Below are 23,819 nucleotides of genomic sequence, written 5' to 3' on the forward strand. Positions count from 1 at the left end.
TTAGCTCATTCGAAATTGTAAAATTAAAATTTCGAAGCCTCTAACACTTCCAGTGGGCAGCTTTGTTGCAAAAACACGGGTGTGTTTATTTCTAAATAGTCCAACATGTTCGTCCTGTTGCGGCATGTATACACACACAGCTGTTTCCGACAACACGCTGCTGAGTGTTTGTTGCGTGTTCGGGTTCCTTTACCATTCGTAATCCTGCCGTGTGCAGGAGCAGTTCGAGATGGTGACGGGCCGGTCGAAGTCCTCTCCGTTGAAACACGTGGCGTGGGGCGCTCGTCTCTTAAACGTCACCTCTCTGCCCAGCAGACACTCGTTGCCGTGCTCATCTGACGGAGACCAGCGCTTGTAGTCAGCGTCAGAGCACGGCACACCTGGAGAATAAAAAATGAATAAAATAAATAAAGATATTTGACAGTGACGTGGAAATCAGAGCTGCTTGTTTGTGCTCCTGGTCTGTAGCAGTTTACCTTTAACCCTATGAGACTATTTGGAGCATTTTACAGGCTTCTCATTCTTCATTTTTTTGATAATTTCAGCTGTGTTCATGCATATGGCATAAAATTTGGCAAGATTGTGTATTTTTGTGTAATTTTAGAATTTCCAACTCAGCTCCTGCATTAAATTAAAAATACACCGGAAACTAAATTCTTACATTCATACTTTTAAGTGCAAAAAAATGCGCAAAAACCCATTCAAACTGCAATTTTTGATCCCACAGCCATTAAAGCATAAAAAACATCCATTGTATTATTTCTGGGTGTCATTCTGGGCTTTTGACTTGTTTTATCATTTTGACTATTTTCTTCCTGATGACGTCATTTTTGCCATATTTGGCACATGGAGACAATACATGCTATTTCCTCTAGGTGCACTGTCACAATCAATGTTGCTGCAAATCATTGACATATCCCAGACTGTGACAATTAAAAAAAAATCTATTTTGCATGTAGTATATTGAAAAGAATTCATTTTTTGTGTTTTGGTTTTTTTCATCTAAAAAACAAAGTGGGCTCATAACAAAAACCTGGCATTTAAAGGGTTAAGATTAATGAATCTTTTATATTTATGATTAGGGCTATAAAATAAGATTAATGTATAATATTTTAAAGCTTGATTTTGAAAATGCAGAGTTAAAAATCAGGAGCTGCGCTGAAAATTCGTGAAGTGTAAACTTCACGAATATTTCTAAGGTTTGAAGATCTCAAACATAAAAGCTCGATATCCAAACCCTCCCTCTGGACCTCCTTCTCCCTCTTCAACCTACCGAGGACGTCGGAGGTGTTGACCTGCAGGATGAGCCAGCTGTGTCTCTGGTCGGCGTAGGAACCAAAGATGGTGAAGATGGTGCTCTTCTCTCCGGGTTCGGTCAGCAGCTGGTAGATGTACACCTCCCTGTCCGAGAACTTAAAGTCCGTCCACGTCTCGCCTTCATTGGTGCTGAACCTGACGGAGACATGGACAATTTTTAACATAATTTTAAGAAGCAATGATCATTTTTCTGATGTTTCCTGTTTGCTGCTGAGACACTCTATCCGTTCTTTTTAATTAATCAGTAACCACAATTTCCTTTCTTAACGCAGCCCACACACTCATTATTTAATTGAACAAATGCAAATGTTGCAAATGCAAATACAAATGTTATTTAGATGATGCATAACATCATCTAAACAACATCAAAACACACCGAAGAGCTTTACAGTCAGCAGAGTTCACAGATTACTGTCACCAGTTCACCAAACGTCTCCTCTTCTGTTCCTGAGATATGACGCCGAGTAACGGCCAGAAAACTGTTTTTGAATAACGTCATGATGTCACCGTTGACCTTTGACTTTTTGGATATAAAATGTCATTACTTGATAATTTTATCACATCTATGTGAAATTTTGTCATAATTACCATATCAATTTTTGAGTTATGGCCTAAAATATTGTTTTGTGAGGTGACCTTGACTTTTGACCTGTGATCTTGAGTTAACATTTGAATTTGAGGAAATTCCCTCTAGGCCTTTTTGAGATATTACGTTCTCAAGAAAGAGATGGACGCAAAGTCCCAATGACCTTGACCCCTGAACACCAAAAACTTTATTTTGAGGTCTAAGTGTACATTTGTGTCAAATTTGAAAAAATTCTCTTCAGTTGTTCTTGAGATATCGTGTCTACAAGAATGATGCAGCTGCAAGGTGCCAGTGACCATGGCCTTTGATGTATTATTATCAAAATCTAATCAGTTTAGGGTTGAGTCCAAGTGGACGTTTGTGCCACATTTGAAGAAATCCTCTTAAGGTGTTCTTACGATACTGCATTGAAAAGAATGAGACAGACAAGGTCACAGTGACCTTTGACCTATGACCACTAAAACTACTAAAACTACTTCATTGTTCAGTTGTTCAGTTGTTGTTCAAAGTCCAAGTGAACGTTTGTGCCAAATTAGAGGGAACTCCCTCAAGGCCCTCTACAGATATTGCGTTCACAAGAATGAGATGGACTCAAAGTCTCAGTGACCTTGACCTTTGAACACCAAAAGCTAATGAGTTCACATGAAAGGGAAAAATTCACGTGAAGGGATCTTGAGACATCATGGTCATGAGAATGAACAGATAAAAGTTCACAGTTACCTTGACCTCCGACCTATGACCACCAAAAACTAATCGGTTTATTGTGGAGTCCAAGTGGACATTTGTGGCAAATTTGAAGGAATTATTTTTAGGTGTTCTTAAGATATCGCGGTCATAAGAATGAGACAGACAAGGCCACAGACCTTGACCTTTGACCGCTAAAACACAATCAGTTCATTGTTGAGTCCAAGTGGACATTTGTGCCAAATTTGAAGAAATCATCTTAAGATATTGGATTTATAAGAATACGATAAACAAGGTTACAATGACCTTGACATTTGATCCATGACCACCAAAATCTAATAAGTTTATCCTTACGTCCAAGTGGATGTTTGTGCTAAATCTGAAGAATTTCCATCAAAGGTGTTCTTGAGATATTGTGTTCACGAGGATGGGACGGACAGATGGACAACTAAAACATGATGCCTCTGGTCATGAGGCTTAAAAACACATATGGGGTAATAAATATCAGGCATCCAGTGATTTAACCCATTTATTTGTATTTATGAAGGCAAAACCAGGTTACTGAGTAACCAGAGTACGGGAAGTAAGCTCTCTCTGCATGTAAACGAGGTCAACTGTTTTCACATAAAAACTGTATCACCTGCAGGTGATTATGAATAGCCTGCAATGTTGCCGTTGGCTGTGGGGTGTTATATTACACCTCTGTTGACTCGAGCGGTGGTTTTATTTGCCTTTTTTCTCTACAACAAGCTGCTTCGCATTCACGCAATCTGCTCCTGCTGACTAATGAGCACATCCACTGGGGCAGGTGCCGTTTATGTGCTTCACTCCCCAGATTTCCTCAAGCTGTTTGGGGGATTTTAAATGGAAGGCATCCAGTCGCAAAGCAGCCTCTCAGGGTTTTATGTTACAAACTGTTTTGTTTATAGAGAAACAACTGAATGACAGATTTGGCTTCTGAGCTGATATCAGATTTTTTTTTGTCCTGGAGGAACAGTTAAACGGGTCACTTGGACTTACTTGAGATGTGTGGTGGAGCCTCCTTGAGCGATCGCCATCAGGATACCGCCATGGTCTCCCCATGTGTAGAAATGAGGGCCTGCGAGTGCCTGATGAACAGAGAGAGCATTCAGTAAACTATTGAAACATAATATACACAACAGGCTACAAAAGGTACTTCGCACTTCAGGTTTCCCACACATTTTCATGGACAAAATTTCAAAACTTCTCAATTACTTTTCAAGGACCCAAATTTCCATTTCGGAGAAGCATGCTTGTCACTATGTCTACAGCACTTGTCGGCCTGGTTTCTTTTTTCTTTTTTTTCTTGTATTGTATTGTATTCAACCAGATGGTCCCATTGAGATTAAGAATTTCTTTTCCAAGGCAGACCTGGCCAAGAAAGTCCACAGTAAAAACACAAGCTCTAAAATTAGCATTAAAAGATAACTTTCTATGAGTCAAAATACACATTCAGGAGTATCTTGATTTTCATAATAAATGCTGCCACACTACATCACATACACACATAACCTGTCTTAAAGGGGAAAGCTTGGCTGGTATTAATTATAGAAAATGTGTTTTTCATTCTTAACAAGCAGCAAATAAGTTGTCTACAATAATTGACGTAGCTTTCGGTGTAACAATTTTGCATCACAATGTCGATGCTGAACCGATATACCACGCAGCCTTAAGTCCACACATATTAGGCCTTGATTCTACCAGCAGCGTTTCGATGACATTATGTCTGCAGCGCTGTTTTGCTCCGTCACCCACGTGGCTCTATATTCCACCAGGAGCGGCTGCTGCCCGTCTCCAGCCCAAATAGACTTTGCTGTCCAGTGGCGGTTACGCGATGCTGACGGACCCGGTGGAATTTAGGGGTTAGAGTTACGTTGCGCCAACAGCTAACTTGATGAAAAAAATGTGCCAAGTGAAAGGTTATCACCTGGACATTAATGTCAAAATTATTTTTTTACTAAAAATTCAACGACTTTTCCAAAACTTTTAATGATTTTTACTAATTCTGTAACTTTTCCAGGTCTAGAAAATGAGAATGTGAGATTCTATGACTTTTCCAGGTTTTTCCTTGACCGTGGGAACCCTGGCACTTGGGTAAATACGAGCATGACTACAAACAAACAAATATTAAATTCCGAACTGATGCTTGTTTTCAGCTACTTCTCAATATGTTTCCCACAACTACAGAAAATGTTAGTGCAAGCGAATAGTGCAAAAAGTCCATAATGCCTGGGGGCTTAAACATACAGTCAAATGAAATTCACTGTGACATGCTGGGAGCTCTGTTTGAGAGACGAGCTGCTTGTGACTCCGTTTTACAAGCTGTGTTTTTCTTGTCATGTGCGTCAGACTTTGGACTGACCTCTCTCCACCGAGCTCCGGCGCTGCTGGATACATACACATTAGGCTTGTTCGCCAAGTTCCTGCCGACAGATCCTGCAATCAGAGGACAAAAAGGCATTTTACACACACACATTGTAAGAGGGGGGTTTCCCTGAACACTGCAGACTTGATGCAGCCTCTGCTTTTGCTTTCACATATGGAAAAATCTGAAACCAAAGAACTGAAAACCACAGCATTCTGTATCTTTTCATGCATGTGGCCTTTGTATACACCGACAAATACTTTCCTTTGACAGTGTGTTGTTACTGAATGAGGCACATCGACATAAGCAGTTCACAAAGAAACACAATGAAATCAAACACAAAAATGGAAAATTAACTTTCTCTATTTTGAAAGAGTTTACAGCCACGACTATAATGTTCACTGCAAAGCAAAGAAAACTGTGAAATTTGTAGATTTGTTGTTTTTGGAGTGTGGTTTAGCAGTAGTGGTGAAGTAAGTGAGGGTGGTGTTAGAGTAAAACTCCTTGGTAACCTTTATAAAATCATTTTTCATGTTATGAGCATGTTAAGAGACATTTAATGGTAATAACTGGTGCAAAGCTCCAGTAAGATTTAATGATATTATCACCAAATCATTACAAATATTGCCATTTTGCATTGTTTTCTAACTACAGCTGTCAGTGTTAATGCGTTGATTGCGATACAATTAAGCTCCATAATTTTTTTTTTTTTTTACAGAATTTTGAAAGTTAGGTTATAATTGCTGCTGGACACTCAAGAGAAGTGTTTTCATTGATTAAATACTTTTTTTCAATTTCCTATTTTGTGAATAACATGGAAACATACAGCACAAAACAAGTGACAAGCTCCGTAATTTGTGCGTTAATGTTTTGAGTGTTAAAGCTAAAGCCAAAGCAGTTAAAAGCCTTACTGCTCAGACAGGCGTTTGGGTGGCATATTGTATTTTATGTTTTAATCATGTGTTTTTATCTGCTCTCACTGTACGTTTTATCTGGGTATTATTTTGATTTATTTAAAAAACTTTTTTTAAAATTTATCTATATTTTTTACAGCACTTTGTGACCAGCGTCTGCAAAATGTGCTATATTATATATAAAGAATAAACTTATAAACTTACATCCATAATTACAATACATCTGCTCAAAACTGGTAGAAATGCAGGCTAGTTCGCCAGATAGCACCAAGTTCCAAAAATCCTGAAACTGAACCAGTGCAAGAACCAGAGCTGATCTGACGGAAAAAGGGTATGAAAGGGTTACATGCATGTACTACTTTTATAAAAGCTTCAACCAGGATCCAGAAATGTTTCTCGAATGAGGATAAGCCAAAAATATATGGTTCTGGTGAGCACCTTTATTTCTAAAAGTGAACATCTCATTTGATATTATGTTAAAACGAGACGACATCATTAAGAGCCAAACTAGCAGAGAGATGGAAATATCAGTCGACAAAACAATTTTTTGATGCAGACTGACAGAAACGTCATTGGTTTATGACCAAATACCTAGAAAACTAATTACATTTCCGTCAGCCTCGGCTGTACTTTGTGTTTATTACTAATCATCAATTGCTGGAATCATCTTTGTGATTAATTCGGATGATGGCAATTAGCTCGGCACAGCCTCAGACAGCGGTCTGTATGACTGTAGACTCGCACTTTTCATTGGAGACTTTATAAGAAAACACAAAGGAACAAAAGAAACAACAACCGGGTGAGAATGAAGAGGAGATGCCGAAGATAGACATTGGAAGCGAAGTTTATTACGCCGCGAAAAAAAGAAAACGAGCAACAAAAGACAGAGAGAGTGAAGATGAATTTTGAGGAAGATTAAATGCTGACATAGATACTGTCACACAGCTGATGAGTTTTCATGTGTGAGCTCTGAAAACATTTCCCCACTCTGCAGAGGGACACACACACACACACACACACACACACACACACACACACACACACACACACACACACACACACACATCCACCTCCAACATGCATCTATCCTTCCATCCATCAAGAACAATGGAATTTATGGACGGGCTGATTGATAGCAGCAGTGTGTGCCTTTGACACATCTGCACACATCGATCCTGTTAATCAACTCTCACTTCAGGGTGAATGATTTCAAGCAGCTCAGATTAAAATGAGGGTAACACGGTGTCCCTGTCGAGGACTCGAATGCTTCCTTGGAAATGAATTGCGCTCCGTCTCTGTGTAAAACGGGCTAATGACTCTCATTAAATATCATTACAAGAGGAGCCAGGGACTCCAGACAATTAGCAAACGTTCCAAAGATTCGCTGCCACTGTGCAGATATGAAACGGGCACAAAGATGCCGTCACCGTGCACACGTCTAACTACAGTCCTATCATCGTGACGATCTGAAGAGCAACTTTACATGCTGGTTGCAGGTTTTCATTTCAGATTTGTGCAAAAATTACATTTTCTAAATGTCGATAAAACCCAACTGCGAGATGACTGCGTGAGCGATGTTATGCGACTTCTCTCGTGATAATATTCCAAAGCATGGTGATGGATCTTGAAAACTTTAGCAGCTTTATTTCTATTGCAGCCACCGCACTAGCTGTCATTATTTTCAATCCAAGGCCACGCAGGTGTGTTATGCGAGTGATAACGGAAAGGCGAGACCCTTATACGTAGGAGCGGCCACATTTGAGTCGGATTTCTGGGAGCTGAAAGTCCACAATTTTACAGAGTAATTGTGGATTTAAAACTTCCACATGATCAACTTTTAAGAAGTTATGTGATGCAATAACAGCTCTTGTAGCTCCTGCTGCATCATGAGTGTTTCCATTGCAGTTCTGTGAAATATGGCCTTTTCAAATTGCCTTAAATAGCACCTCATGTGAGCATAAAAACACATTTTGTGATAAATGGGAGTTTTTTTAGAAATCGGCGTATTTTATATCCCCAATTTGTGCAATTTGAGGGTTAAGGGAAACACGCCTACTGATGAGTGTTTTTGGGTGCAGAGGAATTTTTGGTATTCTCCAAAGAGGTTTCAAGCTGTGTCGTTGGAAAATCACAAGTGCCAAAAAGATAAGCAAGAATAAAAATAGTATTTCAAACCCTCTCTGAATGTGTTTAATAGGAATTTATCAAACAGCTGTTGAGCCAGCAAAGACACAACTTTCAGCAGTCAACTCCCCTTTCCTTCTTCTACCAGCATATTTGAATGTTTTTTTGTTATGTGTTGTAACACTGTAGCATCTCCCCTGTTATCTGTGTCAACACTGAGCTCCACCCACACACACACACACACACACACACAGTGAAGTGAACCAAGTAAAATGAAGACAACTCAAACGTGACTCCAGTTGACGACAGCTCCGCTCGTTACTTTAAATGCAACTACAGTTATTGTTTCACAGCTGTATTCCTCAGTCGAGCTGCACTTACAGTTTACGTTTTACATGACTTTTGCACTTTTAACAATGCATTATACTGGGAAAAAGTTTTTTTTCATTAATAAACTGATGCATTTCGTTAACATATCCTACAGTCTAAAATGTCATATATCGTTTTTTGCAAAGGCACTTCTTTGAGTGACTATTAAAGGGTTAATAACAGTCATCTCTAATGACATGTTGGTCAGACGTGAAGAGGAATATATGAGGAGTTTATTCGGGCTGCTGTGTATGTAAACGCGTCCGTGCAGTTTGTATATGCCTGCCTGTATTCATGAGTGTGTTTGACCCTGTCAAGTGCCCGCTGGGTGCTGCAGCAGTAATTAGCCCATCTGTGTGAGAGCGATAACGAAGCGAACGGAGCCGCCGATTGCCAGTCCTCTCTCTCTCACTCTTTCCGTGCTCTCTCTTTCTGTCTCTCTCTCTCCATGCACATTATCTAATAAGAATTTAATTAGAGGGACTGGCTGGGTGCAGGGGAAGCAGTCTCCCAGACACTGGAGAGTATCAACAAATCAATGCTTTCCAGCAGCTGTGAAGAGGCTTCATCTGCAGAAACTCGGCCTCAGCGGCGAGGACCACAAACTCCTCACTCTGATGAATTCATCCGTCCGCAACACGCTGAAACAATTCTCCCTTTGCTTATGACTTTTGATTTTCTGCTGAGGTATCGACAGAGACGCAAACACTTCAGACACAAGAAGTATCAAGCAGCTTCTCCGCAGACTGTAACCGTGTTTCCTGTGTTTTGGGTCACACAGGAAGGTGCAGAAAGGTACAAAGGCAGCTCCATTACCACAGAGGAAGATGAGTGGGTTTTGTAGTGCTTGTTTCCTGAGTAACATATCTGTGTTATCAGAACGAGAGGAAGTGGCTGTAAAAGTAACACAAGCTCGCCTGGCTCTGGCTCTATCAGTGTGACCGTCCAACAGATGGCACCCAAAGTCTTTGCATGTGTCTTGGCTAACAGACACTCCAAAATAAGTGAAAATGACTCTCTTTTCTGTCCATCACACAGATCCCAAAGATTTCTTGTAATAGTTGATGCCTTTAGACCAGAGGCGAGACAATTAAACAGCACAAAAATGGGAAATATTTGCCTGAATTGTAGCAGTTATGCAAATTTGCAACACCTGCAGCTGGTCTGCCATTGTGGTGACATTGTGGCTTCTGCTCCAAATAACGTGATGCATTTATCCGTGTTACAAAGCTCAGAAAAATCAACCCTTTTCTCCAAAATAAAGTAAAAAATAACTTTTTAGGAATAGTATTTATGACAAGGGTAGTTTATAATGCCACACACCGCTGAAGAGCTGCTTCACAGATTTTTCATTGTTCTGAATACAGAGCTGTCCTGTCAAATAAAGGCAAATAGCCCAAAAAAAATAATCTAAATTAAAAAAATTGAAAAGCACAATCTGTGATCCAAACCACTAAAATTCATCTAATTCACATGGTCCGAAAAACGATGGCCAAACAATGAAGTTCAAATGAGGAGGCAACAAATCGAGCTATTTCGACTCAAACAGGATTTTTCAGCATTTTGACTTTCTTGAAACGCGGCCTTCATCAGTGATGTTGCTGCTTGGTGCCTCACCTGTGGCCATGATGAGTCCTGGTGCCGAGTCCTTGGATAAAATGGGCATCCTCCTCAGCTGGATGTTGAACAGCTGGCTCCAACGCTGAGCCAGGTGGAGAGAGCAACCTTTACTGAGCTGAGGGGGAGAGGAGGAGGAGAGGAGGAGAGGAGGAGAGGAGGAGAGGAGGAGAGGGAAGTCATGATGTTGTTAAGATGTTTCTAAGCTCTTCTCTCTGATTTTCCACCCACTTACATCACCAGACATGCAGTAGGTCAACTACTGGACAGCAAAAGTAAGTGCTAGAAACAGAAAGTGAAGCTTGCCTCTCAAAGACAATCAGACACCTGCGATTCTGAGCCACATTATTCTCAACAGCAGCTTTGTTGTAGGAAGCAGAGGTCTCCGTGGAGACACAGCTTGCATCTGCGCAAAACACTGTGCAACAGATAAGACCTCACATTGGGACTGGATAAGAATCATATCCATGAAAATAACAATGTATGACAACGAGGATTCAAATGCTGATGTGCAAACAAACAGCTGCAATCATAAACACTAGAAGGTGCAGATTCCAAACTCTAAATCCTCTCATGATAAATACCCAACAAAGAGAGTAATGCATTTATTGTTTTAGGACTTTTTTATGAAATAACGCCAAAATGTGCATTTTAATCAAGTTTAATTAGACTTTTTTTTGCTATCATTTTTCATATATTTTTTGTGCCATCTGGTTATATCATTTATGGAAGATGTGTTCTGTATAGCTTAACTTTTTTAATTTTTTACATTATTTAGGTGAAGGCTCCAAAAAAGTCCAGTGGGTTTTCTGTCTCTCCCTGCAGTCCATGTCTTTGTCATTCTTACGTTTTTGTTTTTTTTTTAATTGGACAAAAAATAACATAAAAAGGTTTTAAACTTTGCTATTTGTCAAAGCCTCGGTCAAAGACCCTGGTGTCAAAATGTTAGAGCCATAACTCGTTTTCAGCTTGATATGGGCGCTTTCAAAGTTTTACTTTTGACGGAGAACATGATAACTGCCAAGAAACCAACATGCAGCAGCCACAAAGCTAAAATGTATCAATTTAACCGCGGCGAAATCTGTGCAGTCATTGTGACCGCCTGTGGCCAAAATAGTTTAAAAAGTTCACATATTCTTTGCCTTTTGTGCAATTTGTATACATCACATTTTAAATGAAAAATTGGAAAAGCAGCACTGTATTTTTAAATTAAACAACGCATGAATGACGCATAAATGTGAAAACGGTCCAAATGACCCTCATGGCTGTTCCAGTGTGAAAGATCTGGTGTGAAAGATCTGGGACAGCTGGTGTACCTGGCAGTCCACAGTTCCTCCCAGACTGTCGGCAGCAGGCGGCTGAAGCAGCTCCCACGTCCCCCCCTTATCAAAAGTGATGACGGATCGCATGTTGTCCTCGCTAACCGAACCATTGATGAGCGTGGCGATGAAGACTCCTCGCAGCCCCTCCACACGGTGCAGGTCCGCAAAAGGCTCATTAGCAAAGTACCTGAAACACAAGAAGGCATATGTCACCTGTAAGAGCCACTTGATCACACATTTTATACTTTGTAATAATGTTTGTGTTGGTTTATGAAATATAATGAAGGTTCTGGTTTATTTAGGCTTACATAACAGTTTCAGTGTGTTTTGGGTGGTAGAAATGTTTATATTTGTATTACTTATAATGTTTCCGTAGCTATGGCTCAGTGCACGTCTGCACGATGCGTCACTGGATGGCGTCAGGTTGAAACGCTGATGGTAACAACTTAGGAGTACAAAGGTCCCTATAGGGTGGAGGGGTGGTGGATGGATCTGACAAACCCTGGACTTTCACTCGAAAGGTTGGTGTTTGCTTACCGTCTAAATGTTTTTGTTTTTTTTCAACAAGTTATCATGTGTCTCTCCTGCGTAAACAGAAGACGTCCGGCGTTGGTTTTCTCCTGCTTTCGTTGCCTAAACATAACAACGTGCACCATGTGCTTGTGTTGACATCATGGCAGCAACATCCCTGAACGTCAACAGCAGACGCAGAAGGATACCTAACGCGTAATATGCAGACGTGGAAGTCCACGTGTTGGCATAAACTGTCTCAGTTTTTCAACGCACATGCTTTCCCAATCGTGCTACAGGTACTGTATGTGTTAGTGTTTCCATGAAGATGTATGTTTATGAAATACTGAGCGTATGACTGGATAATTGAGACTTATATTTTACTGCGTAAGTTGCGTGAGGGTTTGTAAATCTGCGTTTTGGTATAGCTGTTATTAAACACGGACCCCTATGAGCTAAATTCATCAAGAATTTTCTACATTTTTAGATTCTTTATTCACCATGGAGGCATTCGAGAAAATGCTAACTTTTCCTTTAGTTTTCCTTTAACAGAAAAAGTTTTGCTGATTCACTGCTCTTGTTTAAGTCGCTGGTTTCCCTGTTAATGTTCTTGTTCACTTGGCTCGAGAACACTGGAGGGCAAACGCAGGTAAACTCAATGCATCAGCATTTTAAAATAAAAGCTGTAGGAGGCAACCTTACACACAGCAGAGAGAGCCAAACAGGAAGCCTGAATTTCATTGCCCAGACATGATGTAAGAGGACTGCGTGCATCCATAAAAAACGCACATTTTCACCGGAAGCTTCCATTTACATAAACAGAAGGCACAGCTCATTTCATTAACAGAAGACACAGTGTCAGATACACGGAAACAGTCATCTTTGGCAGGCAAACACCTGAGACACCGCTGTGACTGCTTCTGCCAAAATTACACGGCGTCTTCCTGATGCGATTGTGGAGAAGACGAAGTAGAAAAAGAACGCAAGCTGACCTCGGAGGTCGGACAGAGTTGTGGCGTCAGATCGATAGATGCTCTTTTATTAGATAAAGAAGCATTACTCGTCCTCGTTTGTACAGCCTTTGTATTATCAGTGTTTTCAAGCATTTGTAAGGAGTACTACAGGTCTTCCTGTCAGTTTCTGAGGTTGCTATGGGAACAAGTCAATTACTAGCAAGCCTGCAGGTTGTGTTGAAATTGGACTGCAGGTACTCATCAGGTTCATTTTTAAATGCTGCTGTAATTTGCTTAAGCACGATTCATTTCTTATACGAGGGTAAAAGGAGCAAATAAGCAACTGATATAAATCCAATTACATATGTTTTAAGAAATTCATCCTTGAACTAGGGAATAGTTTAGTGAGGCGACCCAAACTCAAGCTTTTCTAGAGCTTTTTCCCTAAATTTGTCTTAAAAATCGATCTGTGTGCATCAGGCCACTGAGTTACTCAGTAGGTTTACATGATGTTAGAAAAAGTTGAATTATCGTGTTAGTCCGACTAAAACTGGACTTTTAACCCTTTGAAACCCGAGCAAATTGGCTTGATTCCTTTCAATAACAGAGGAAGAAGGCAATGAGAAACGAAAGAAGAAATTACCCAAAAATTAGCATGAAAGTAGCAAAAAGGACCTTTAAAAAAATCGCCTTAAAATTCATTTTGAAACAAAGACCCAGAAAGTTAAAAATTAATCATTATTAATTAATAAAAAAATTGAAATAAAAAATAAAAATAACATTTTTTTAAAAAAAAAAAAAAAGAAAATTACCTGGAAAAAATGCTTAAAAGTATTATGATTCTGTAACACAAGTTTAAATATGTTATTATGAGATTAGAAACATAGAAACATAGATTCCCCTAGCTGTTTTTTTCCCTAAACATTTTTCACCAGATATGTAAAAAAAACATTTTCTAAAACCAATTTCTTGCTTACAATTTATAAATAACTTCTTACCAGAATTGTTTTTTAAGAAGTTGGGTTATTTGGGGCTTATTTCCAGGTATTTTTTAGGTACTTTTTACATTTCTTGCTAATCTATAGGTCATTTCTTCTCCAGCTGCCATGACGTTTTGAGGGAAATCAAGGCAATTTGCTCAGGTGAGGCTAACATTTAACAAATGTCTATACCTTAAAAAGCTTGTTTTGGGACCATTTTCAGACCTTAAATCTGGGTCTTGAGGTTAAAAAAGGTCGGGGATTACTGAGCTGGGTTCTGGAGCTCAGACATCCTGCTCCTCTGCATTAAAGTGGCTCATGCATCTGATTAGGCAGCCGGCCTGTAAAGTTATTCCAGGCACACACAACTGTGAGTGCACCCGAGATGTGATGGAGAGATTATATATCCCATCTGGCATTGCAACACCTCAGCATCATCCAGGAGGAGCTGGTGGATGTAGAAACGGAGAAAGAGCCGTCTACGGTGCTTTTAAATGTATTTTTTATCTGTATATATTGAATATGTTTCGCACTTTACGGGATTGCATCCAGTTTCGTCGTGCATGCACAATGACAATAAAGATATTTATTATTCTGAGGTTTTTATTCAAAATGTTTCATGTGTATTTAGTGATACTGATGGTAAATTCTCACTAAACTGTTTTCTAACCAGCCTAACAGGTTTTTCATACATCTTAGAGTGTGTGTGTGTGTGCGTGTGTCTGCGTGCATTTACGTATGTGTGTGTGCATGCATGCGTGCCCAGTACCTGATGAGCGTGTTGCTGCCGGAGCCCTCAGGACTGTAGTACAGAACATTTTCCAGGGACAGGGAGAAGGACAGACCCTGCGTGTCCGAGATGTAAAGGTGTGTGACGTTGTTCAGGTGGTTCACACACACAAACACTTGGTCCTCTGACGCGTCTGCTATGTAGTACTCCTGTTAGGAAAAGTACAAGAAAGAGGTCATTTGTCTCGGCTTCATCTCCTGTCCATTTTTAATATCGAACTTGATCAGTTTTTATGTATAAGATGTATAAAGGTCTTTTTTAATTAACTCTGATATCCACAAAGACAAACAGAGGACATTTATATTCCCTATTACTGCACAACTCTGTCCTCAATGCTTTGAAATACAGAGGACTGAAACTGTCCTCACTTTATTAAAACTTCATTATTCTCATTTAACTGTAACATGAAAATATCTGTGCTGTAGTTCATGTATTAGCTGTAATGATGGTTGTTATAACTAACTGTTTGTTGGTTATTTTATTGTCATATTCAGGACAGAATTAGTGTTTGAATTTGAGACTCTAGATTGTAAATTTTAGAGGACCCTTCGGGTTTCTTTAACCTCTCCTGCACAATTCTCCTCATGTTCGTTATTATCTACTTGTTTTGATCAAATCTTGTGCGCTAGTAAAATGAAAATGAAAAATTAAATTAAGTAATTGATGATGTGTGAAGACTGGATATCACGCTGTAAATACAGACTTGTATACTGCGCAGTGTAGCGTAGGCAGTTCTCCCACCAAAATGTAGCTGTCGATTGTGTCACATATTTTTAGAAATGGGAGCCACACTGCACATTTGCAGTTTGCTTATTTCAAGCACTTCACAGTGCACTGAAACAGACGGAGGGAAGCGGAGCTGTGGACGTGCTGTGACGCTGACTTTGACTCATCTCGCTCGAGAATGATCCGATCACTTTTTAAACAAGCTCATGAATTCAATGATCATTTGGGGATCACAGTCTTGACAGTCGGGTCTGCCCGAGGAGATCAGGCTCGCAGAATCGGTGACGACTTTTAAATCACTTCTTAAAACTCACTTTCACAGACTTGCTTTTATGTGATCACACCGTTATTTATTTATTCATTTATTCATTTTTAATCTCCCTTCCTCTATTCATTTGCTTTGCTGCTCTTACTCTATTTATCCTTTTCCTTCTGATGTCGTGTTCTTACATTCATGTTTTAGATTTGCTTGTTCATTTACTTGTTGTTTATCTGTTTTTATTTTTGTATCTCTGTTTTATCCCCTCTGATGTGATCTTCTTATATTATATTATCTTTATCGTCTCGTATTGCTTTTATTCTTACATTTTCTAAAGTTGTTTTAAAACTTTAACTTTATACACATTTTCTTGCCTCTTGGTTTGGCTGTTGTAGACCTTTCTCTGTTTGGCCTGTCTGTTGAGTTTATCTTATTATTCCCTGAATTCCTGAACCAGTTGAATACGATGCGTGTTTGCGTTTGTGTGAGTGTGTGTGTGTGTGTGTGTGTGTGTGTGTGTGTGTGTGTGTGTGGCCTAAGGTTTAAATACTGTGATGTATTTTTGAGGTTAAAATACTTTGTGTTAAACCATTAAAATCCATTCATATTTAAGAGGACTATCCTGTTGATTGTATTCATACACAAAATGCAGCTCTTATCACAGCAACTAACTAGAAACGTCTTCCCAGAGCCCTGTATGAGTGAGAGGAGGGTGTGTACAGAAATACGCGAGCGCGGTCGGACATCTCCGACGGAGCGCCGGTGACAGCGCGGTCTGGTATCCAGGACAGAGCGCGGAGCGAGCGCGGTCAGACATCTCCGACGAAGCGCGGAGCGAGCGCGGTCGGACATCTCCGACAGAGCGCCGGTGACAGCGCGGTCTGGTATACAGGACAGAGCGCTGAGCGAGCGCGGTCGGACATCTCCAACAGAGCACCGGAACAAGCGCGGTCGGACATCTCCGACGAAGCGCGGGGTGAGTGCGGTCAGACTTCTCAGAGGGAGCGCCTGAGAGATCGCGGTCTGAAATCTCCAACAGAGCGCTGGAAGGAGTGCAGTCAGACCATAACGGGCGCGGTTGGACATTTCTGACGGAGCGCCGGAGACAGTGCGGTCGGACATGGCAGGCACAAATAGACCTTCACATAACTTCATCCAGCAGCAGTCAGCGGGTCAGAGCGCACGCTCCTGGTACTCCTGTGCAGTCCCTTGTGGTCCCTTTCTATATATTTATATATATATATATATATATATATATATATACATATATATATATATATATATATATATAACCTATGTTGTCTTTTTAATACTATGGACACTTCTGTGTTTCTGGGGACATAATAATAATAATAATAATAATAATAATAATAATAATAATAATAACAATGGATAGCGCCTTCAGACTCACTGTGATTGGGTGTCGGGTCATAAACTGGGCAGCTTTCATCGGCTGGCGGTTGTAGGAGACCCAGAGCTGAACAGATGAAGGCTCGTGACTTCCAAACAGCTTCTGCGGAGACAGAGGACACAGAGACAGAACAGTTCATTCATCCTTCATGTCAAACCCTCAAACATTTCAGAGGGAGCCAATCTTGTAACGTGTGCTGTGATGTTTTTTTGTTTCGCAGTAGCTCAGAGTTGGAGTTGACATAAAAGCTTCATCTGACACTGCAGAAGGAATTCAGTGAGTCAGCTCGAAGGGTTAAAATCCCACAGAACAAATGTGGAACAATTTTTTTCAAGCATCTCTAAAAATCCTGTTGATGTTGGAAGACAATAAGACACAGGAACCAGAGAAGGTCTCGTGACTCTCTGGAAGTCCTGACTTTTTATTTTGATAGAGGACACCGTCACGTGCAGAGTAAAGCTGGACGGTGCTGTCCCCAGGGCGGTGAGCGAGAGGATGACGACAAAAGACTGTGGTTATGAGGACTGTCCTGATTACGTTTTTATGTCTTCGCATACTGAGCTCCACGGCTGAGTCAGAATATATTCGACATCCAGACCAAAAAAGACTCCCAGTGGGGTACAAAAATCTGTGTGTGTGTGTGTGTCTCTTTTTCAGTCAAACACACACACACACACACACACACACACACACACACACACACAGAGAGAGAGAGAGGCTCAAAAGGCATGTCTCTTCATTGTCATTACAAATACATTAGAAAGCTGACTGCGGGAAGGAGCACAGCTCTGATCTTTTATGAATTATAAGCATGCAGACAAGACTGAGCTGAGGAATATCTTATTTCCTTGTGTGTGTGTGTGTGTGTGTGTGTGTGTGTGTGTCAGTTTCTTGGCGAAAGAGAGGGTGTGAGAAAGCCAGTGAAGGAGTAACAGACACATCTGATCAGAGTCCCGGGGATATCCAGGTTTCTGGATAAATGCCTCGAATTTCATCTGAACCGTGACAAATAAATGATCTCCCCACCAACATAAACACAGCGATGACATGATGCATACACTGGACGTGATGCAGTTTATGATAGGTGATGAGATACACTTGGATAAACGCGATTTTGAGCAGTTTCTAAATGGTGTGTGGCTTTAAAAACTTAAAGAAGTACTACACGGCTGGAAAAATCATAAAACTGGGCTGTCTAGTAAGTAGAAAGACACAAATACTGCTACAAAAGTGCTGCTGCAGGCTACCGGTGAGCTACACTGTGTTGTCTCTGTTACTTTTCTTTGGACTCACGCAAGCTGGAAGGGATGTAGAGAAAAAAAGGGAGAATCGATGCGCCGAGTCTTACGATGTTTGAGAAAAGCCTGCTGCTTTTTTCTGGTATGTTGGTGCAGATTTTGTTGACGTTCTTATGTAAACAAGCACAATAGGCAATCCTGAGGTAAACAAAATGACTGAGGTAATCTCCATCTGTCGTAAAATACACGGATTACGTAATTATCATGAAAAATTGCAGCTGAGCTGCTCTGCAAAGCAAATGCAAGCAGCGGAGATCCACTCTCAGAGTAGATCATCTGGAAATTTTGAATCCACAATTCCTCTGTGAAATCGTGGCCTATCAGCTCCCAGAAATCCCTCATACGTGGCCGCTCCCACGTATAAAAGGCTCGCCTTTCCATCATGGCTCCATAACACGCCTACGTGGCCTTGGTTTGGAAATAATGACGGCTAGTGCGGTGGCTGCAACAGAAATAAAGCTGCTAATGTTTTGAACATCCATCGCCATGGTTACTCAGTGCAAATGCAGTCATCTTGCAATTGCGTTTTATCGACATTTCGAAAATATCTCTTAAGTTTTGTACAAATCTCTGATGGAAACACGCCTAATGATGATAACGGACCCTCTGCATGTTCGTCCTCTGTCCCAAATCCCTGGAGTCAAACATCATCAAACCACATTCATTTCCTTATTATCTCTCACATAAACAGAGGAAATATGTCTGCTTCTCTCTGTGAATAAACAAGCTCTCTGCCCTCATTAAGACTCTGCTTTCTACTTGTAATTACATTGTCTTAACAGCTGACGTACTCTCTACCCTTTCCATTTCCGTCTCTGCTGCTCTCCCAGCTGCACTTTTATTTTGTGATTGTGGCTCGGATCAAACTGAGCGCTGAGCAGCTTCATTATTTTACTCCGGACCACCCTGTTCAGGGCTTTAACAGCGACAGCCTCCAGAGAGAGAAAAGAGAAAAAAAGAGACAGTGAGAAAATTGAAGGAGAGAGACAGAAAAAGACCATCAGAGAGTTAAACAGAGAGAGAAACTAGCAGGAAAGCAGCTTCAGAAAGCTTTAAATTAAAGTCGAACAAAGAAGTCAAACCAGAATCAGTGAGCCGAGATGAACATTACCAATCTATTTCTGTCTGGGATTTAAGGATTAGATTAATTTAAAGAGCCAATACGAGACATTTATGAATAACCACATATCAGCCGTTAACTGTCGGAGCCTTTGACAGAAACAGTTTGGGTTTCATCGCAATTTATCAAATTTAAATCTCTTTCTGTTTCCTACTGAATCTAATAAGGTTATAAATTACAAAAAACTACAACTCAACCCTTTGAGCAACATCACTTTTCTTGCGCTGCTTTCAGATGCTTTTGACAATTATTTCAACCTTTGACCTCTGATTGAAATGGTGTGATGTCCCTCAAAAACATGGGAAAAAGCAATGAGCAGTTTGGTAAGAAATGTGCCACAAAATTAGCAGATTTCGAAAATTAATTTAATGGTAAAAAGAATAAAAACAGAAAAAAAACATACTTATAATCATCATAATTACATAATTGAAATATTACAGGGTTTTTATCATTTTAAGCACTAATTTTCAGGTAATTTTCTTTTACTTTTTAACCAATTTTTTGCTTTTTTTGGGGTCATTTCATCTTTTGATGCTTGTTGCTTTCTTCCATGTGTTTGAAAGAAATCCAGCCACGAGGTTTCAAAGGTCAATGTTGAGTTTGGATCTGTAATCATCCTCTGCTGGCTGACTTGTAACAATGAAGAACGAATCCTTTCAAAACTTTTATATTTATCAGAATTATATGTTCAAAATGCTGTTATGAAATCATTATTTTTCAAAAGCACTTTTTCCAGGTCTTTTCCATGTTTCTGGGGGGGGTTAACTTTGTTTTTTACCTTTTTTTTCCCCAGGCAATTTTGTTGTATTTTTGACTAACTTCTTGCTGATTTTTGGCTCATTTCTTCTTTCTTTGCTCATTTCCTTCTCCCCATGTTTTTGAAAGAAATCAAGCCAATTTGGTTTCAAGGGGTTAACTGTCAACTATAAACAGCCGTGTTATTATACCGGATAGTTGTGAATCCAGTTGATCTGGGTCTCAACGTGGTTTCAGAGGTGGAGTCAACCTGACAGGAACACGAATCTCTTTAATATCTTCAGCTCTTGTGTTGAAGTTAATTACATGCTAGTAACTGAAAAATACATCCGCTTTCAGCAGCCTCCATTCCAACATAATGGTGCTAGTTGCTGTGTATTTGTGTGTGTGTGTGTGTGTGTGTGTGTGTGTGTGTGTGTGTGTGTGTGTGTGTGTGTGTGTCCCTTGGAGGATTTGTGTCCATCCTTGACTGCCAGAGCATCCCCAGTCTCCAGCAGAGCATTTCAGCCTTTTTCATTCAGTCTATTGATTTATGGCGCAGAGAGCCAACATCCACTGTGTTATGTGATGTGAAAGCTACGCAGCAAACTACTCTGAGACAGACGGAGGGGACAGAGAGAGAGACACGGAGGTAAAGGTCCGTATGGTATCGAATAATGTCTAATAAAGGCAGATATGTTTTGTTTTTTTATTTTGAGAAGTAGAGAAAATTGTCTGTTAACATTACTGCAGTCAAAGGGGGCATTTTACTACATTTACTTTTGATACTTGAACTGCAATGTACTGACAATACTTATTATTTTACTATAGAAGGATTTTGAATGCACGTGTTGTTTAACCCTTTAAAACCTGGAGCAACATTTCTTTTGCTGCATTCATATGCCTTTCACAAGTATTTAAACCTTTGAATCCTGATTAAATTGGTGCAACTACTTTCAAAAACATGGGAAAAAGGCAATTAGCAACAAGGCAAGAAATGTTCCAAAAATTGTAAATTGAAAGCTAGGGGGGAAACCATATTCATAATAATCACGATTACATATTAAAAATTATGTTGTGGAATTATTATAATTTTTAAAGCACTTTTTTCAAAGTTCATTTATTTTTTTTTACTTTCTTTTTTTAAATAAATCACTATTATTATTTCAATTTTTTGTGCTAATTTTCAAGAAATTTTCTTGTACTTTTTACTAATGTCTTGCTAATTTTGAGGTTATTTCTTCTTTTGTTGCTCATTGCCTTCTTCTCTTATTTTTGAAAGAAATCAGGCCAATTTGCTCAGATTTTTAAATAGTTAAACTGAAGAAGAATTTAAAAAAATAGCACAGTCGTCATTTATAATAAACACTGTGACTCAGATTGTGCCGTCGGCTGATTGTGGATCTGAGTTGTGTTTTTACTCCTTCACACATTACACTTTTCAGTCGGTTGACTTTGTGAGTCAAGAGGGAAAATTGGACAGAACGATGTATTTTCAGATTAAGTGGCACGGCAATTACACATTTTTCCACTCAAACCACAGATTGCATTACAATGGCGACTGTAAATGAGCCACACACATTCCACGCCGCACTCGTGCTCTCTCAAACTGATCCTCTCCAAACTCTCAAATCCCCTCAGATGAGATTCTTGGGCGTCAGATCAACTCGGCCAGGGTGGCAAACAGACACCGTTTCAACAGTTTTGAATGTGATACAGTTTTTTTTCTGTACCATAAGAATGAGCTAGGAAATAAAGCGTAAGAGTATAATTATATGAACTGTTTGAAACCGATGTCAGATCTTTTGACTTTTGCAATCAAGTTGCAGCGTGTTACGAGCTTGCACCGTGATTCCATCAGCAGCGTGCGATGGCGTTATGTCTGCGGCGCTGTTTTGCTCCGTCATATATCCCACCAGGAGGGTTTCAGAAGCGGAGCGTCCTGCCGGCTCATACTGTAGTTTTTATGAGATTGTGTTTATTTCAGCATTTTCCCTCGATTTTTGTGATGTGGCTTCGAAGGCTACACGTATAAATGCTTTCCTTTTCTGTCTGTTTACAATCTTTTTATTGATGTTTTTCCCACTTTTGTTGTGCTGCAGCTACAGTGACATGAGCGAAGTGGATCAAAGAATTTCGGCCTTGTCTCAGTCAAAAAACATGCTTATCTTGATAATCATAGAGGTCACTATAAAAACATCTTGTGAAAACATGCAATAGATAGAAGATTTGTAGCTGTTTTAGTAAAAAATATATCCAACTTAATAATTATACAGATGAATAATTAATAACTAAATTCTGAATGAAATATGTATATATGTAGGATATGTAGGAGATTTTATCTGTTTTTGTTGAAAGCAAACAGGATCCCGAGTCTGTGCAAGGCATTTTATGTTGAAACAACAAAAAATGCTAAAAGTTGATCAAACCATCAGAGACACTTTAGGGAAACGCGTGAATAAAGGTGTCTGAACCATGCAGCCTGGTTACAGGAGTTCAACAGGGCTCAATCCTGGGAACGCTTGAAGGCAGCATAACTACATTGTTATCTTATAGACCACAATGAAAAGTGGGTCTGAAGATATTTTTTGAGTTTTAATAAAAAAAAATGAAATCGGAAGAAACTCATAACTGAAAATGATGTTTGTCGTCAACAGAGACGGTGGAAGTCTCTGCCGTACAAAATACCAACACGTTAAATAACTTAAAGGGCATAATTGTGGTAATATAAGTTTAAGACAGAAACTTAAATGTAAGATTTTTTTGGTCTATTCATCTTTCTTTTCTTTGTCATGATTATCATTTTTACATTTATTTATTAACCCTTTGAAACCTAAATCAACATCTCTTTTTTGTGCTGCATTCACACACTTCAAAGTATTTATCTCTTTGAACTCTGAGCAAACTGACTTGATTTGTCTCAAAAACATGGAAAAAAGGCAAAGAGAAACTTGGCAAGAAATGGACCGTAAATTGCAGTAATTAGTACATTTAAAATAGAGACATACTTATGATAATCAAAATTAAATCAGTCAGTCAGTCATTTTCTGTAACCGCTTGTCCTCGTAAGGGTCGCGGGGGGGCTGGAGCCAATCCCAGCTGTCATCGGGCGGAAGGCGGGGTACACCCTGGACAGTTCGCCAGACTATCGCAGGGCCGACACATAGATGAACAACCAGACACACTCACAGTCACACCTAAGGGCAATTTTAGAGTCATCAAGTAACCTGAGCTGCATGTCTTTGGACTGTGGGAGGAAGCCGGAGACCCCGGAGAGAACCCACGCGAACACGGGGAGAACATGCAAACTCCACACAGAAAGGCCCCCGCCCGGACCGAACCCCGTACCAACCGGGATTCGAACCAGGGACCCTCTTGCTGTGAGGCAACAGTGCTAACCACAAAGCCACCGTGCTGCCCTCAAAATTAAATATTTAAAATTATTTTACAAAATTTTTCTTAACCTTTCTTAAGATCGTTTCTTTTACTTGTGTTTTTCTTTGTTTATATTTTTTCTTGTACTTTTACTTTTTTGTGTAATTTTTGAGCCATTTCTTGTTGATTAACAAGCTGTTTTCCCCTCTGCTGTGGAGAGTTATCTTTTTTTTTTTTCACGGACAGTTTTTGTTATGTGCTTTGTCAGTGATAATCTTCCTACAGTACAAACAGACAAGCTAGTAAAGCTACGTGAAAAAAACGACGGTTTCGACTGTCTCCA

General features: G+C 39.8%; 1 protein-coding gene across 1 annotated transcript in view; it reads right to left on the bottom strand.

Moving 5' to 3' along the window:
- sorl1 (sortilin-related receptor, L(DLR class) A repeats containing) overlaps positions 1–23,819 on the bottom strand; it is a 112,400-nt gene that overhangs the window by 35,323 nt on the left and 53,258 nt on the right. Inside the window, exons 7-14 of the mRNA XM_088078498.1 lie at positions 16,949–17,050; positions 14,532–14,701; positions 11,314–11,506; positions 9,998–10,115; positions 4,971–5,044; positions 3,608–3,696; positions 1,274–1,452; positions 194–380 (exon numbers count right to left, since the gene is read on the bottom strand). Coding sequence (XP_087934624.1) covers positions 194–380; positions 1,274–1,452; positions 3,608–3,696; positions 4,971–5,044; positions 9,998–10,115; positions 11,314–11,506; positions 14,532–14,701; positions 16,949–17,050 — 1,112 coding nt within the window. The remainder of the gene's footprint in view (positions 1–193; positions 381–1,273; positions 1,453–3,607; positions 3,697–4,970; positions 5,045–9,997; positions 10,116–11,313; positions 11,507–14,531; positions 14,702–16,948; positions 17,051–23,819) is intronic.

The sequence above is a fragment of the Plectropomus leopardus genome, chromosome 6 (assembly GCF_026936395.1).
Source record: "Plectropomus leopardus strain MGB_pleo_1.0 chromosome 6, ASM2693639v1, whole genome shotgun sequence".
Lineage (NCBI taxonomy): Eukaryota > Metazoa > Chordata > Actinopteri > Perciformes > Serranidae > Plectropomus > Plectropomus leopardus.